Genomic DNA, 14,510 nt, shown 5'->3' with positions numbered 1-14,510 from the left:
GAAACATACTTCTCCTAATTGTGCAGTGTGTGCTATTTCTTCTCATTTGTGTGTTTTTCTTCTTCACCTGGCTTCCTATGGTCTTCCTAAGTCAACATGTTCTGTTGCTTAGTATGTGATTACTCACCAAGGATTTTTATTCAGTAGGTGTTTGTTTTATCTTTGGAGATTCAGGCTGAGTTATTCAAGTAAATGGTGTCTAGCAAGGACTGGAAAAGGCATTGACCTCATGCACAGAGCTCTGTCTAAGACAGGATGCTGCCTTTCCAGGCACAAATAAGCTTATCACTCCATTCATAAATAAGTAAAATGCCCAATTATCAAAATCTGAAGTCATAAGCTTGCGATTTTGCACATAGCCTCAAATGTGATGTACATCCCCCCTCTAATTTGGGTCTGCGCACATGAGCTCTTAGTGGTTAGGCTGCCTGCACTATTTCAGCCAGTGTAGCTTGAGTTTTCCTGCCTGGCCCACAGTCAGGACAAATCTCTCTCACCTGCCAGTCCCACAGCCACTCAGACCCAACCAAGTAAACACAGAGACTTGTATTGGTTACAAACTGTATGGCTGTGGCAGGCTTCTTGCTAACTGTTCTTACAGCTTAAATTAATCCATTTCTATAAATCTATGCCTTGCCACATGGCTCGTGGCTTACCGGCACCTTCACATGCTGTTTCTCATCATGGCGGCTGGCAGTGTCTCTCTGACTCAGCCTTCCACTTCCCAGCTTTATTCTCCTCCTTGTCCCGCCTACACTTCCTGCCTAGCCAATGGCCAATCAGTGTTTTATTTAATGACTAATCAGCAACACATTTGCCATACAGAACATCCCACAGCAAGCCAGCTCTAGCCACTGTGTCTTTAGCTCTGGGCCACATTCCTTCCTTTGTCATGATGCTTGTGTATCTGTATCTGTTTGACATCTTGTGTTTTTTTTTCAGTTTTATTCAAAGGTGACGTGTTATCAGGCTTCTGGTAACACGTCTAATTGTGTTTCCAGTTTCCCCCATACAGACCACCTCCCCTTCATGTCATTCTCTTTCGGTTCAGACCCATTCAAGGACAAACTCCATTCCCCCTTTGGCAGAGTAAAGTTTTACGGTGTCGTCACACCATCATCACAGTTCTGTGTTTCCTTCAGATACAGCTCCACCCTGGAAAACCTGTCTTCTCTCCAGCTGCTGGGGAGTTACACAGAAGTGAGGAACTACATCACCATGATCACTGCCATCCTGAGCCGTTTGTATGTGAAGAGCACAAACACTTCTTCGTGTGGTCTGTGGTCACAGATACAGGATGTATTGATTTCTTCTGCATGCAAAGTACCTGTTACAGACCAGGTATGGCCCTGAGCAGGGCAGGGCAGTGTCTATAAACCTGGACAGCAGCAGTCCTCTGAAAGCTGGCTTCTTAGCAAGGGCTCCCGCTCCTAAAATCCAGGCAGGAAAGGAGACCAGGTACACAGGCTGATAGGCTCCTGTGAATGTTTCTGCTTTATAATGGAGAAAGTGAAACAAGTTGATTGTCATTATGGATAATTCTCCTAATGTTTCTATGAATAAAAACATTCCATAAATCTGATTTTTTTTGTTCTGTTAACAACCATAAGCCAAGGGATAAAGTCAAAATTGAATGCAATTTTTTTGTAATCAATGTTTTTAAGTTTTTAAAGATTTATTTCATGTGTATGGTTATTTTGCCTATGTGCATATCTGTGTACCTGTTGCTCATGGAGGCCAGAAGTGAGCACTGGATCCTCTGGAACTGGAGTTCCATGGCTGTGAGCCACCACTATATGGGTGCTGGGGATTGAACCTAGGTCCTCTAGAAAAGCAGCCAGTACATTTAACCACTGAACCATCTTTTTCTGCCCCAAGTATAGTTTCTTAATAAATGACCCTGACTCAAAGATTACTGCCGCTCTGGCTTTTCTGCAACTCTGCTTTGTAATGGTCACTAGTAAACATTCATGTTTCATTAGAACTACAAGATACTCGACTAGACCTAATCATTTTTCTTCCTCTGACATTTTTCTGCCCCTTCTTCATAGCTCCATTTAGTTTCGTCCCCATATTTCAGCTTCTATTGTGTCAATTTCCTACGAGGGCCTGGTGAGGCTGGCCAGAGACACATCAGAGTCATGCTGGACTGGAAGGAAGCTTTGAGACCAAGGTCATGATCTTGCTACAAAAGGGCTGGCTCCTAGGAAGCCTCTTCACAGAAAAACACAGTACATGCCCCATTTCTTCACAAGCAAGCTGCATTTGAACTAATATGATAATCTCTCTCTCTCTCTCTCTCTCTCTCTCTCTCTCTCTCTCTCTCTCGTGTCTACTGTTTAGGAAGCAATGGTGGATTCTCTTCATATATTGAGAGACCTCATAAGCTTCCCTAATAAGGTAAGTGCTATTTCTTTCTCTGTATTTTCCTGGATTTTGCATAGTTATAAAGGCCATGATCAAGACTTGACAAATATACAACTTGGAATTGTATTTTGACACTGAGGTTAGGGACGTAACTTTCTCCTAGATGTTCCTCTGAACAGCATTGTCCCCCTCAAGCCATGCCTGAGGGCGTTTTCTTCATGCAGAAATAGAAATATAAAGGGGTAACAACAAGTGCCCGCCGCGGTCTGAATCACTTTGGTGGGCAGATGGCTCTTTATTACTAATGTGTGGTATTAGATTTTCCCATGGTCATGCCTACTTGTTTTCTCAAATCTGTAACATTCCCCAGAGTCCTTCAATAGGTGTCTTCACTATGCGGTTCTTTGAGAGATGACAAAAGAACTCATGGGAGTCCCTCATTGCCACCAGTCAGCAAATCTTACTGCAGTTACATCTGTCTTCACACCCTGTCACTAGGAAAGAAAATTCCCGGCTCCCAGCAAGCATCCTCCCTCCATCTGTGCCCACGAACCTACCTACCACCACCCTGTACAGCCCCAGTCCAGCCTGTGTGACTGATATCCCGGGGATTGAGAGATGTCCAACCTAAATGGCTGGTGCTGGTAGTTCCATCTCCGTCATACTGTTCTCCAGGGTTTGTCTCCTTAAGTTGTCCATGAGCTCCTACTTCTTTTTTCCCCTCTGCTACATGATCCCAAGGTATGTCACGACTCCCACTTATTTCTTGAAATATCCATTTGGTAATGTCCACCACCTTCCAGCAGCTCTCACTTCTGGGCACCTCTTTGCAGTAGAGCATTGAGGTGGTACCTGGGTTTGCTGTGGCAATGCCGGCTGGCTGTCCTGCAGCTTTACCTGTTGCCATGGCTTTGCATGTTCTTAGTGCTGAAGCTGAAAGATTCCCCACACTTTCAATTCTACTAGACAGTTCTTCTTAGCCTTTTTTGTCCTTCATGGGACATACCAGGGGGTATGTCATTTAATGGCCCCACGACTCAGGTTTTGGTTGCCAGCCCTGGCTCTCCAGTGGCCTCCTCCTGTCCTGTTGACATGGTCAGGGTTTCAGCAGGAAGTCCCTTGGACTTCTCCAACATTCTCTCCTGGTGACCTCTTCTAGTCTGTTAGGTGTGATTCTATCAGACTGTGCATTTTACATCCTCAGCCCAACCCTCTCTCACGTGCTGCAAATCAGGCTCACGTTTCCAAGTTCAGAGGCACTCCAGTTTCTTCCTGCTTCCTGTGACTCAAGACGGGACAGCATTGCTACCCAGAGTCAAGTTGAAACACCCAAGGTCACCTGAGCATCTTTTGATCTCGGCATCCACCAAGTATAACTGAGCGAGTCGGTTCTTCTTTTAAAAAGATGTAGCCAGAATCTCCCTGTCTTTTGCATCTCTACTGCTCCCCACTAACCTCCAAGCCGACCACCTTCCATCCAGGCTGGGTATCTCTCTCATTGCTCTCTCTGCTTCCTCTCTGCCATCTTGATAACACTGGCCACAAGCAGCAGTCAGAGCATGATTGTGGAAAAGCCTAAATCAGGTAGTCACCTCCTCTCTCTTAGGATCAATCTACAGCTTTGTGTTCACATGTTCAGGAATGCAAACATCTCCCCATAGCCTGCATGCTTTGGCTCCTTCTGACCTATACTTTCTTTGCCTGGGCCCTTCAACTCATCACACTCTTGGTCTACTCTGGTCCATAACTAGGGTAGTTGTCCTATCGTGCCCTGCCTTTGGCTCAGCAGAGAGCTGAAGATGGTCCTTAGAAACTCAGCTTAAGTGTTTCTTCCCCACAGATGTTGCCTGGCACCCTCCCTTCTTATTGCGGGGTCTCTCCTTTGCTGGTTTTGTACTGAGCAGCTGTCTTGTGTGTGTCTTTACTCCTCTTCTTTCCCTCACGGGAGTGTGAGTGCCATGATGACCGAGACACAGAGTAGACGAGCGAGAGACACTGTGACCCTGTCACCTGTTTCCCATTCTTCTTCCTCAGTCTCTTCTTCGTCTTCAGTTCTGATCACCAATCATGCCAAGGCTGGGTCGGAAGGCTGCACTTCCCTTGACCACATACTCTCTTCTCTTACAGATCTGCCTTCATAAAACACATCTGGTCATGTCACCTGCTACTCACTATGCCTGACGGCTCCCTACACTACAGATAATGTTTAGGTTCTCACACAGCACACAAAGACCTCACCTGGACCAGCTCCTTATCTCTGTGCCTCCCCTTGCACACCACCTCTTCAGTGTTCTGTCACTCTAGATGTTTCTCTTGTTCCTGAAGTAGTAAGTTTTCTCTTAACCTGGAACAGCTTATTTCTTCTCCTTTGAAAAATATTAGTTTCTCATCAAAGCTGGTTTCAAATGCTATAATCTCCATGAAACCCCCAGAGATCTGATAACAGAGTTTATTTGACTCCACATAAACATAGCACTTGTGGTTTGGGGCACTTCTGTCTTCTAATTCTAATTCTCCTGTGTAGCTAAAGTTTTTAAGAGTTTTCCTGCCTGGCCCACAGTCAGGACAAATCTCTCTCACCCGCCAGTCCCAAGCTGCTCAAACCCGACCAAGTAAACACAGAGACTTATATTGCTTACAAACTGTATGGCCGTGGCAGGCTTCTTGCTAACTGTTCTTACAGCTTAAATTAATCCATTTCTATTAATCTATACCTTGCCACGTGGCTTGTGGCTTACCGGTACTTCACATGCTGTTTCTCATCATGGCGGCTGGCAGTGTCTCCCTGACTCAGCCTTCCACTTCCCAGCTCTATTCTCCTCCTTGTCCCGCCTATACTTCCTGCCTGGCTACGGGCCAATCAGTGATTTATTTATTGACCAATCAGCAACACATTTGACATACAGACCATCCCACAGTACTTCCCCTTTTCTTTTCTTAAAAAGGAAGGTTTTAACCTTTACACATCTCCAAAGTCAGCTTGGTATATTTGGGAATTTGGGCGTAGCTTCTCTTACTACTTTCTGTTGGAGGGGGGCGCTGTATCTTCTGGGGAAACAAAGAAAATTTTAGGATCATGGAGTAGTCCGTGAGGCTGTATCATCTGAGCCAGTTGTCTTGAAACGGCTTTGGATGTTGGATCATCTGGGCCATGGTGTCATCAGAGACCTTTCAGGGGGTCTTGGCTGGTCAAACCTGATGTATCTTACTCTGGAACAAATCCATAGCCTCTTGCTTTCTGTGGAAACAAAAGAGACTCTTTTCCAAAGCAACATATCCTTACATCCAAATTTTGAAGTCAAAGTATCTTTAAAATATACGTACTGGTTTAACTCAGCTTCCTTTACAATCAAACATCTCTCTGTAGTTAAGAATCCCAAAGACAACACAATCCAGACTCTCTGTGTAATAGTCATCTCTATGTGGCTTATTTTTTATATTAATTTTACTGTCTCTTTAAAGACTTTATTTTTTAAAACCATGTATTTGTTTTTATACTATATATATCACCTTTTTTTGTCTCTTTTAAGCCTACATATATTTTACACACATTTTAAACTATTACATCTGAATCTGTCTTATTGTGAATCTATTGCTTTAAGCAGCAGCAGCTGTGGCTGCTGGCTCCGCCCACCGCAGCTTCCCAACGTGGCGTGGTACTTTACCACCAGCTCTGGGAGCTATCGTGGGTCTATGCTTTTATCCAAGCAGCGTGTAGCCCAGAAACCTCTTTTTTTGTTTTGTACTAGCAAAGGCTAAATCCACAATGTAGCTTAATGTGCCCCTTGCAGAGGCCTCATTCTTGCCATACTGTAGGTCGAGCGCGCACGCTAGGAACCCGCCAGTAGCTCAAACCGGCAGCTGCCGCTCATTTGAGAGAGACAATTAGGAAGCTGTTTTTTGTTCCGTTTTAGAATCTTTTTTCTCAGGTTTTAGGTGGAAACTCTTGCCCCACGTTGGGCGCCATTTGTAGCTAAAGTTTTCCTGCCTGGCCCACAGTCAGGACAAATCTCTCTTACCCGCCAGTCCCACAGCCAGCCACTCAGACCCAACCAAGTAAACATAGAGTCTTATATTGGTTACAAACTGTATGGCCATGGCAGGCTTCTTGCTAACTGTTCTTACAGCTTAAATTAATCCATTTCTATTAATCTATACCTTGCCACGTGGCTTGTGGTTTACCGGTACTTCACATGCTGTTTCTCATCATGGCGGCTGGCAGTGTCTCCCTGACTCAGCCTTCCACTTCCCAGCTCTATTCTCCTCCTTGTCCCGCCTATACTTCCTGCCTGGCTACGGGCCAATCAGTGATTTATTTATTGACCAATCAGCAACACATTTGACATACAGACCATCCCACAGTACTCCTGGGATGAGTTGTGGTAATGTCAGCTGCTATAACAAAAAGTCCTGGTGTCCCAGTTACTGAACACAGAGGTGTTTTGTGAATGACCCTCTCATGGAGACCTAACCTCCCCCTCCCTTATTCTCATGCATCTGACATCTGCACTCTATGGCTCCTCGGTTGAGGGGAGAAGAACGCAGATAAGGTATGCTACATATCAGTAATGTCACTCTGGAATTGACAAGCCTCACCCTACACATTTTCCTGATGACTGCTGCACACATGGCCTCACCTGGACTCCAGGACCTGGGGTATGGAGTTTTTGCTCAGACAAGACTCCTCAGAAGGCTAGGTGGATGAACGTGGTAGAGATCAACCCAAGCCTACCCACAGTCCTTTTGTGCATCTCTCAGAAATGAAGCTGAACATGATTGCCATGTCTGAAGTAACCATTCTTGATATTTTTGTATGTTTAGCAATTGTGCAGTACAAATATTGGACATAAAGCACCTTACATGTTTTGCTGGGTAACAGTTCTTTAAATCTTAAACCCTGTTTTGATGTCAGCTCTGTAAGCAGTTTCAATGCTCTTCCAGGGGCTGAGGGGATGTCTCAGCCAGTAAAGTGCTTCATGCACAGGCATGGAACCTGAGTTTATGTCCCCAGCTCCTGTAATAAAAGCTAAGCACATGATGAGTCATTCCGATCCCTATTAATAGGGAAAAAAGCAAGAGTCTCCACACCACTTGCCAGGGAACATCTGACCCCATCTCATCTTCCCATGCAGTTGAGCTTGATGAGTGGCATGCACATCCTCAAATATGCCCAGATGTCCCTTGCTCAAGGTCAGTTCTCCGAGAAGTTGCTGGTCAACAAAAAACTGGGAGTTGAACTTATCCTTCTCATCTCTGGAGTCTGGGAAGCTGCCAAAGAAGACACGGGGAATTGGGAGTACCTGCAAGAAGAAGGCATGAAGATCATCTCTGACACGTTACTAGTAAGATGTTCTGTCCACCCACAGGAATGCAGCCACAGGCCTGAGTGCCACTCAGCGATAGAATGCATGCTTGGCATGTGCAAGATCCTTGGTACCATCCCCACCAGATACACCGACATAGACACACACACACACACACACACACACACACACACACACACACACACGAACAAACAAACAAAACAAACAGCTGCTCCCTGATCACACGTTAGCCCGAATTTATATTCCTTTTCCCAGTGAAAATTAGAGTGAGCTCCTGAAGAGCTGAGCTATGGCTCCGGGTGGCAGCTCAGCATTTGGAAATGTTCGTCCGGAATGTTAAGTGTTTTGTGGCAGCAATGTTGTGTGTCCAGTGTTCTGACAGATTTTCATTTGGGATTTGGGGACATACTTTGCTTTCTGCAGAATGGCATGAAGTCACCCAAAAGATTGCTTGCATACATTAGTTTTGAAGGTGGCCCTGCTGGTCAATGACTGTTAAGAGAAACAACAGATGTCTATTTCGTCTATTTCTGATGCAGTGGCTTTGAGAAGTTGTCTCAGATCTTTTATTTGAATCTTCTGAAATGTCCAAAGTTCTGAGGAAGCAGTGAGTTAGCAGGAGATGTTTTTCTCTCCTTTCCTTCTGCCTTCCCTTCCTCCCAAGCTTCATGGTTTATTTAACTAATAGCTATCAAAATACTGTGGAAATTATAGAGCAAATAATACAATCTTTGAATCTGGCAGCTTGTCATTATTATTCTCATGCACATATGAAAATGTCTTCCATCTGAACCTGCTCTAAAGCTTAGGCTTGTGCACATACCAAAGGTTTTGAAAATCAGCCATACTATCAAGACTCTTCTTAGGAACTAGGAAGCACCAAGAAGCATAGCAATTTTTTAAAAATCAATAAAACATCAGTGAGATGCACCCAAACTGGAAAAAGCCATGTGTGCTTTCAGTATTACTGTCTTTTGTGTTTTGTATCCATTTGCTCATCATCTTTCAAGCATCCCCCTCCCCCTCCTGTGTTTGCAGGCCTCTCTCTCCCTGAGCCACCAGCATCAGCTGCACATAAGCACTGGGCAGATGGAGTTCTGGACCCTTCTCCATCACAGCTTTCAGAGTTCTATCCAGAACCTGGGCTTCATCTCGGTCCATTTCCCTGGTGGCCTGGTCTTGCACAGTCCTGCTCAAGAGGAATCACAAAGCCCATGCTACATCAGCCAGCTCATGTTCTTCAAAAGCAGCCCTTATCCAGGGGGACGAGCTCCTGGACAGGTATAGCACATGGCCTCTGCCACTTCTAATGACGGTTTCGAATTTTCAGTAACTCGACTTCCATGAAAAAAGGGAGAGTAGGTTGGCACGCTTGCCCATTGTCCCTGTTTCCAAAGAGAAGGAAGGCACTTTGCTGTGTCTGAGGAGGCCTGTAGAAGGCTGGTGACAAGAAGGTGGGAAACAGATCTTCCAGAGACAAGGTAGACAGACATAGAGAAGAGTTATTAGACAATATTCCAGCAGGCACTGTGGGCAAGTCCAAGGAGGGAGTGTTTAACCTTACCTCCGGTGCTGTTTATATCGGGTCCATTTCTGGGTAGGTGGGCGGGCTTCTCACAGTCTGGTTAATGAGTACAGCTTCCAGCACGAGTAGTCCTTTTTGATACTGGCCATTTGGGCTAAGGTGCCACAGGTCGTTAGGAGTTAAACTCTAGTCGTTTGCCCAAGATGTCCCCGGTCTCTGAAGTCAGGCTCCCGGAGATCATGGCCTGGTTGTTCAAGTGTTGGGATTTCTGTTTTTGTTTTTGTTTTGTTTTTGTTTTTTTGTTTTCATTGTGAAAGCTCAGCCTTAGCTTAGGCTTGTTTTTTTTTTTTAATTTGTATTTTTATTTTGCAATACAATTCAGTTCTATATATCAGCCATGGATTCCCTTGTTCTCCCCGCTATGGCCCCCCTCACCTCCCCCCCCAGCTCACCCCCCCATCCCCACCTCCTCCAGGGCAAAGCCTCCCCTGCGGACTGAGATCAACCTGGTAGACTCAGTCCAGGCAGGTCCAGTCCCCTCCTCCCAGGCTGAGCCACGCGATCGATCCTGCATAGGCCCCAGGTTTCAAACAGCCAACTCATGCAATGAGCACAGGACTCGGTCCCACTGCCTGGATGCCTCCCAAACAGATCAAGCCAATCAACTGTCTCACCCATTCAGAGGGCCTGATCCAGTTGGTGACCCCTCAGCCATTGGTTCATAGTTCATACGTTTCCATCTGTCTGGCCACTTATCCCTGTGCTTTATCCAACCTTGGGTAAATGAAGACCACATGAGAATAGGAGGAGGCAAAGTGCTAGAGAGGCCCACAGAAATCCACAAAGATACCCACACAACAGACTGCTGGCAATGGTCGAGAGACAGCCCGAACTGACCTACTCTGGTGATGGGATGGCCAAACACCCTAATTGTCGTGCTAGAAACCCCATCCAACTACTGAGGTATCTGGATGCAGAGATCCATGGCTAGGCCCCGGGTGGATCTCTGGGAGTCCAATTGGCGAGAGTGAGGAGGGTTTATATGAGCGAGAATTGTTGATTTCTGTTTTTAATTCTTGGTCTTTTGTCTTTACAAATGTCTCCAGAAAATCTTAGCAGAACTAGGGTCCTTGGTGTCTGATAGGTGGATCCATGCAGCATTCACTGTGGGGCTTTCTAATCTGTGTCAGGGAGTATAGCATGGAACACGTGGTCGAGTGGTCACGCCTCAGGCAGGTTTCATTGCTCCTGAAATCGGCATAGAGTTCAATCAGAACAAAACACGAGGAGGGGCTTCTGAAGAGTCCCGGGTGTTCTCTGCTTCCATGCTAATAGAGAGGTGCATGTGGTCTGTCCCTGGTTAGGGGTTTGGAAGTCGAAAGGACCTCCAAGGTCTTTGCACTTTGGTGTGAGCGTCTACTTTCAGAATTCACAAGTGCTGCTGGGTGTGTGGATCACATGGGTCAGGAAGTAGTGTGCACAATGACTATTACATCCTCTGCCTTCCCACCCAGCTCAGCTCAATGAGGCTCCTCCTCCTCCTCCTCCTCCTCCTCCTCCTCCTCCTCCTCTTCCTCCTCTTCCTCCTCCTTCTCCATCTCTTCTTCCTTATTCTCTTTGCCCTCCTTCTTCTTTTTTAAAAAATAAGACAGGGTCTCATTATGTAGCCGTTGGAGTCACAGAGACCCACCTGTCTCTGCCTTCTGAGTGCTGGGACTAAAGGCTTGCGACATCATCACCCATCCCAGACACTTCTTTTTATAAGAGCTCCTAACTTTTATTTTAACTTAAAAAGTTATCATTTTGGCAAGGAAAACATACAAGGAACATTAACTACCCCCATCCATATAAATCCTGTCAACCTACCTCGTTAAACTCATTTTGTTTGATCAGAACTGGAAAAACAGTGTGACTCCAATTACTTCCCGCTTTTCTTTGCCTCTCTTTGTTTTTATTTTTGTTTGTTTGTTCATTTGTTTATTGAGACAGGGTCTCTCTACACAGCCCAGCCATCCCAGAACTCACTATGGTGACCAGGCTAGTCTTGAACTCACAGAGATCCATCAGCCTCTGCCTCCAGGGAATGCTGGGATCAAAGGCTTGCGCCACCATGCCTGTCTGCTTTCCTCCTCTGAGTCAACTGTTGGCTTTATTGTCTTTGTTCCCCAAGGTGGGTGGTGTGGTGAGCCCTGGGCTCTACAGCTGCCAGAGCAGAAGACCTATTCTCAGAGGACGACTTGTGATGCCCGTGACTGTGGAGTTTGGGGAGGAAGATCACCTGGTAACGACAGCTTCATTTAGGTCGGGCTGGCTGCTTTCTAATGCGTTCACTTTCCCCAAGACAAACTGCCTGACAGGCTCTCTTTCCAATGGACAGCACAAGAGAAATCCAACCATGTTTGCATTGCTTCGGGATGAGGTGAATCTCCACCGGTTCACTGGGCTCTCTGAAAACCCCCAGGAAACCTTACAGATCCACATCGACTTCTCCAAGCCCGTGACAAGAGCCTTCCCCATCATGCTGTTAGTAAGGTGTGTGAAGGTGGTAGCCGCAGCGCCAATGAGATCACAACATGATGGAGTGTCCCTGAGGGTTTCTGTGAACAAATGGGTGAATTAGTTTTAAAGGAACAATGAGGGTCAGCGTCTAAAGAAATTATACATATGCCTACATGTATGTAAGTATGTATAGAAAATGAGCCTCCCTACTTTTTTCAAAGTTAGATTCCTGCCTGTTAACTAGAATGAGAAACACCCGACTTTCAGTCTTACCATATAGGACACCATTTAGAAGTCTGATAACACCACAGTTCCCTCCCTTACTTGCTTCTTTTCTCTCTTTTTCCCCCAGGAAAAAAAATGTATTGAATTTTACATTTCCATAGAGACTTGATAAATGAACTCTCTTTCTCAGTGATGTTGAGTATGTGAGATTAGATTGGTCTCAGTGGCTAGACTATGTGGAAAGGCTGTTGGAGTCTTTGGATTCTCAGGCTGAAAACACAGCTAGCAGCCACTGTAGTGTCTGAGTGGAAGCAGGGAGGGAGGGGCAGTGTCTTCTGGGAGAAGCAGCTCTGGGTCTTTCTGTCCTGGGAGTCTCCACGTGTTTGGGCAGATGTTGGCTGTTCCACTGTACCTGCTTATCCAGGTGAGTCCCTCGACTGGCTGGAGGGGACTCAGGAGCCAGGGTCAGTGTTATGCCTCTGCTGGGCAGATAGACTCCACACATGGCTGTCTCAGTTCACTGGCTTGACTCTATCTGCCAAGTGAGCTGAGCATCAGATGTCTAAAGGTTTCCATTTGTTTAAAAAACTCTGGATTTTTTTTCCACTTAATTCTTCAAAGTCACATACAAAAGGGAAATGCTTGGAATTTTCTTTACCTGAATAGTTTGAGCCTCTGTTGTCTCCCTGTCAATTCCCCACTTTCTGACAGCGGGATGAGGCATTATGCAGATAAGCTTACACTGGTGCCCTGTTCCTCAGCACGCAGCCAGGGGTTTGTTCTCATCCCACAAATAGAACTGGTTATCATTCTTACTATTTTCGTGAAGTAGGTTGTGTTTGGATTTGGGTTTGGTTTGTTCTTTACAGATATAAGGGATAAAGTGTTACGTGTGTGTATGTGTCGGGGGGGGGGGTGGAGTTAAGGGGATAAGTGTACCCGGGGTGAAACACATTGGTTCTTTGTAGCCCTAACTGTCTCCAGCTATCCCTTTCTAGGGAAAAGTACGATTGTCACACAGTGCATAAGTAAAGTCTACACGGACAAGAAAAGCTGCATCTCACTACTTCTTCTTTGCCCCTAGGTTCTCCAAGAAAGCCACGCCTTCTGATTTTCTTGTGAAGCAGGTCTACTCCTGGGATAAGCAGACTGTACAAATTTATGTACCTGCTATTCCACGGAAAGGTCAGTGGGTGCTAAGCCTTTGAAATCTCTGTTCTCTTCATGTGCTGAGGACTTGCTGTTGCTTGTCTGTGCACGGCAGTGTTTTTCTTTCTTTCTTGTATCAACATTCAAGTCTGTACCACCACACACACCTAAAAACATTTTAATAGTAAAATGTATCAGCCTTGTTTTCATTAAAATTATATCATATCTCCCCTTCTTTTTCCTCTCTTCAATCCACCCCATGCTCCTCCTTGTTATCTCTTCAAACCATGGCTTTATTTACTTTAATTGTTATTGCTACACACACATATATGCATGCACACATGCCTGCATTCCTAAATATATAAGTACAACTTGCTCTGTCCATTTGGTGAAATATGTATATATAATTTTCAAGGCTGATTGCTTTTGGTATTGGATAATCAGTTAGGTGGTTCCTCCCTGGGGAAGACCAATTCTCTCACTCTCATCATTCACTAGTTGCCTATAGTTCTTTGTCTAAGCTTGGGGCCTGTGAGACTTTCCCCTTTCCATATAGCAGGCTCTATTGGTGTTGTACTTCTTTGGGTCTAGTTTAGATAATCATGCCTTTGAAGTATCATGGGTGAAGCTTCCCTAACATTTCTTTTTATTTTATGTGCATTGGTGTTTTGCCCATGTGCATGTCTGTGTGAGGGTGTCAGATCTTGGAGTTACAGACAGCTGTGAACTGTCACGTGGGTGCGTGAAATGAGCTCATGTCCACTGGAAGAACAGCCTGTGCTCTTAACCTCTGAGCCATCTCTCAGCCCCGCTTCCCTAACATTTCTACGAGGCACAATCTCACAGTAGATTCCCTGGTCCTCTGGCTCTTACAGTCTTTCCACCCATTCTTCTGCAATGTTCCTTGAGGGTATGTGCAGGTTGTGTTGTAGCTGCATTGATGGGGACTGGACTCTCCACCATCCCTTGTACACTGCGTTTTGACCAGCTGTGGGTTTCTGTAGTTGCTGCCTTATATTGCAAAACGAGGTTTCTTAGATTTGAGGCTATTGTTAGAAATCAATTCCTTATATCTGAGTTTTAAGAGAAATCATTTACATGACTTTTAGCACTGGTATCATGTCAGTGTTTTAGCATTTTAGATCTCTGACCAATTATTTATTACTGTATATAATATGAAGAATGGTACAATTTCATTCATTTACTCATGCAGTTATTGTGTGTGAGAGAGTGTGTGGTATGAATGTATGATGTATGTGGTTTGTGCCTCTCTGTGTGGGCAGGTGTGCAAATCTGTGTGTGTGTGCAAAGTCAGAGAAAGATGTCAAGTGTCCTGCTCCATCACTCTCCACCTCATTCCCTTGAGACAAAGTTTCTCCATGAACCTGGGACTAGATTGGTGGCCAGTAAGCCCCATACAT

The 14,510-nt window shown here is 45.3% G+C and overlaps 1 protein-coding gene across 1 annotated transcript in view; it reads left to right on the top strand.

The window, feature by feature from the left end:
* Pkd1l1 (polycystin 1 like 1, transient receptor potential channel interacting) overlaps positions 1 to 14,510 on the top strand; it is a 121,791-nt gene that overhangs the window by 58,442 nt on the left and 48,839 nt on the right. Inside the window, exons 20-26 of the mRNA XM_052736021.1 lie at positions 1,143 to 1,341; positions 2,344 to 2,400; positions 7,500 to 7,709; positions 8,730 to 8,972; positions 11,387 to 11,497; positions 11,594 to 11,748; positions 13,025 to 13,125. Of these exons, the coding sequence (XP_052591981.1) occupies positions 1,143 to 1,341; positions 2,344 to 2,400; positions 7,500 to 7,709; positions 8,730 to 8,972; positions 11,387 to 11,497; positions 11,594 to 11,748; positions 13,025 to 13,125 (1,076 nt within the window). The remainder of the gene's footprint in view (positions 1 to 1,142; positions 1,342 to 2,343; positions 2,401 to 7,499; positions 7,710 to 8,729; positions 8,973 to 11,386; positions 11,498 to 11,593; positions 11,749 to 13,024; positions 13,126 to 14,510) is intronic.

Source organism: Peromyscus californicus, unplaced genomic scaffold (genome assembly GCF_007827085.1).
Source record: "Peromyscus californicus insignis strain IS unplaced genomic scaffold, ASM782708v3 Scaffold_13__1_contigs__length_99412109, whole genome shotgun sequence".
NCBI lineage: Eukaryota > Metazoa > Chordata > Mammalia > Rodentia > Cricetidae > Peromyscus > Peromyscus californicus.
This window is presented reverse-complemented; position numbering and strand designations above follow the sequence as displayed.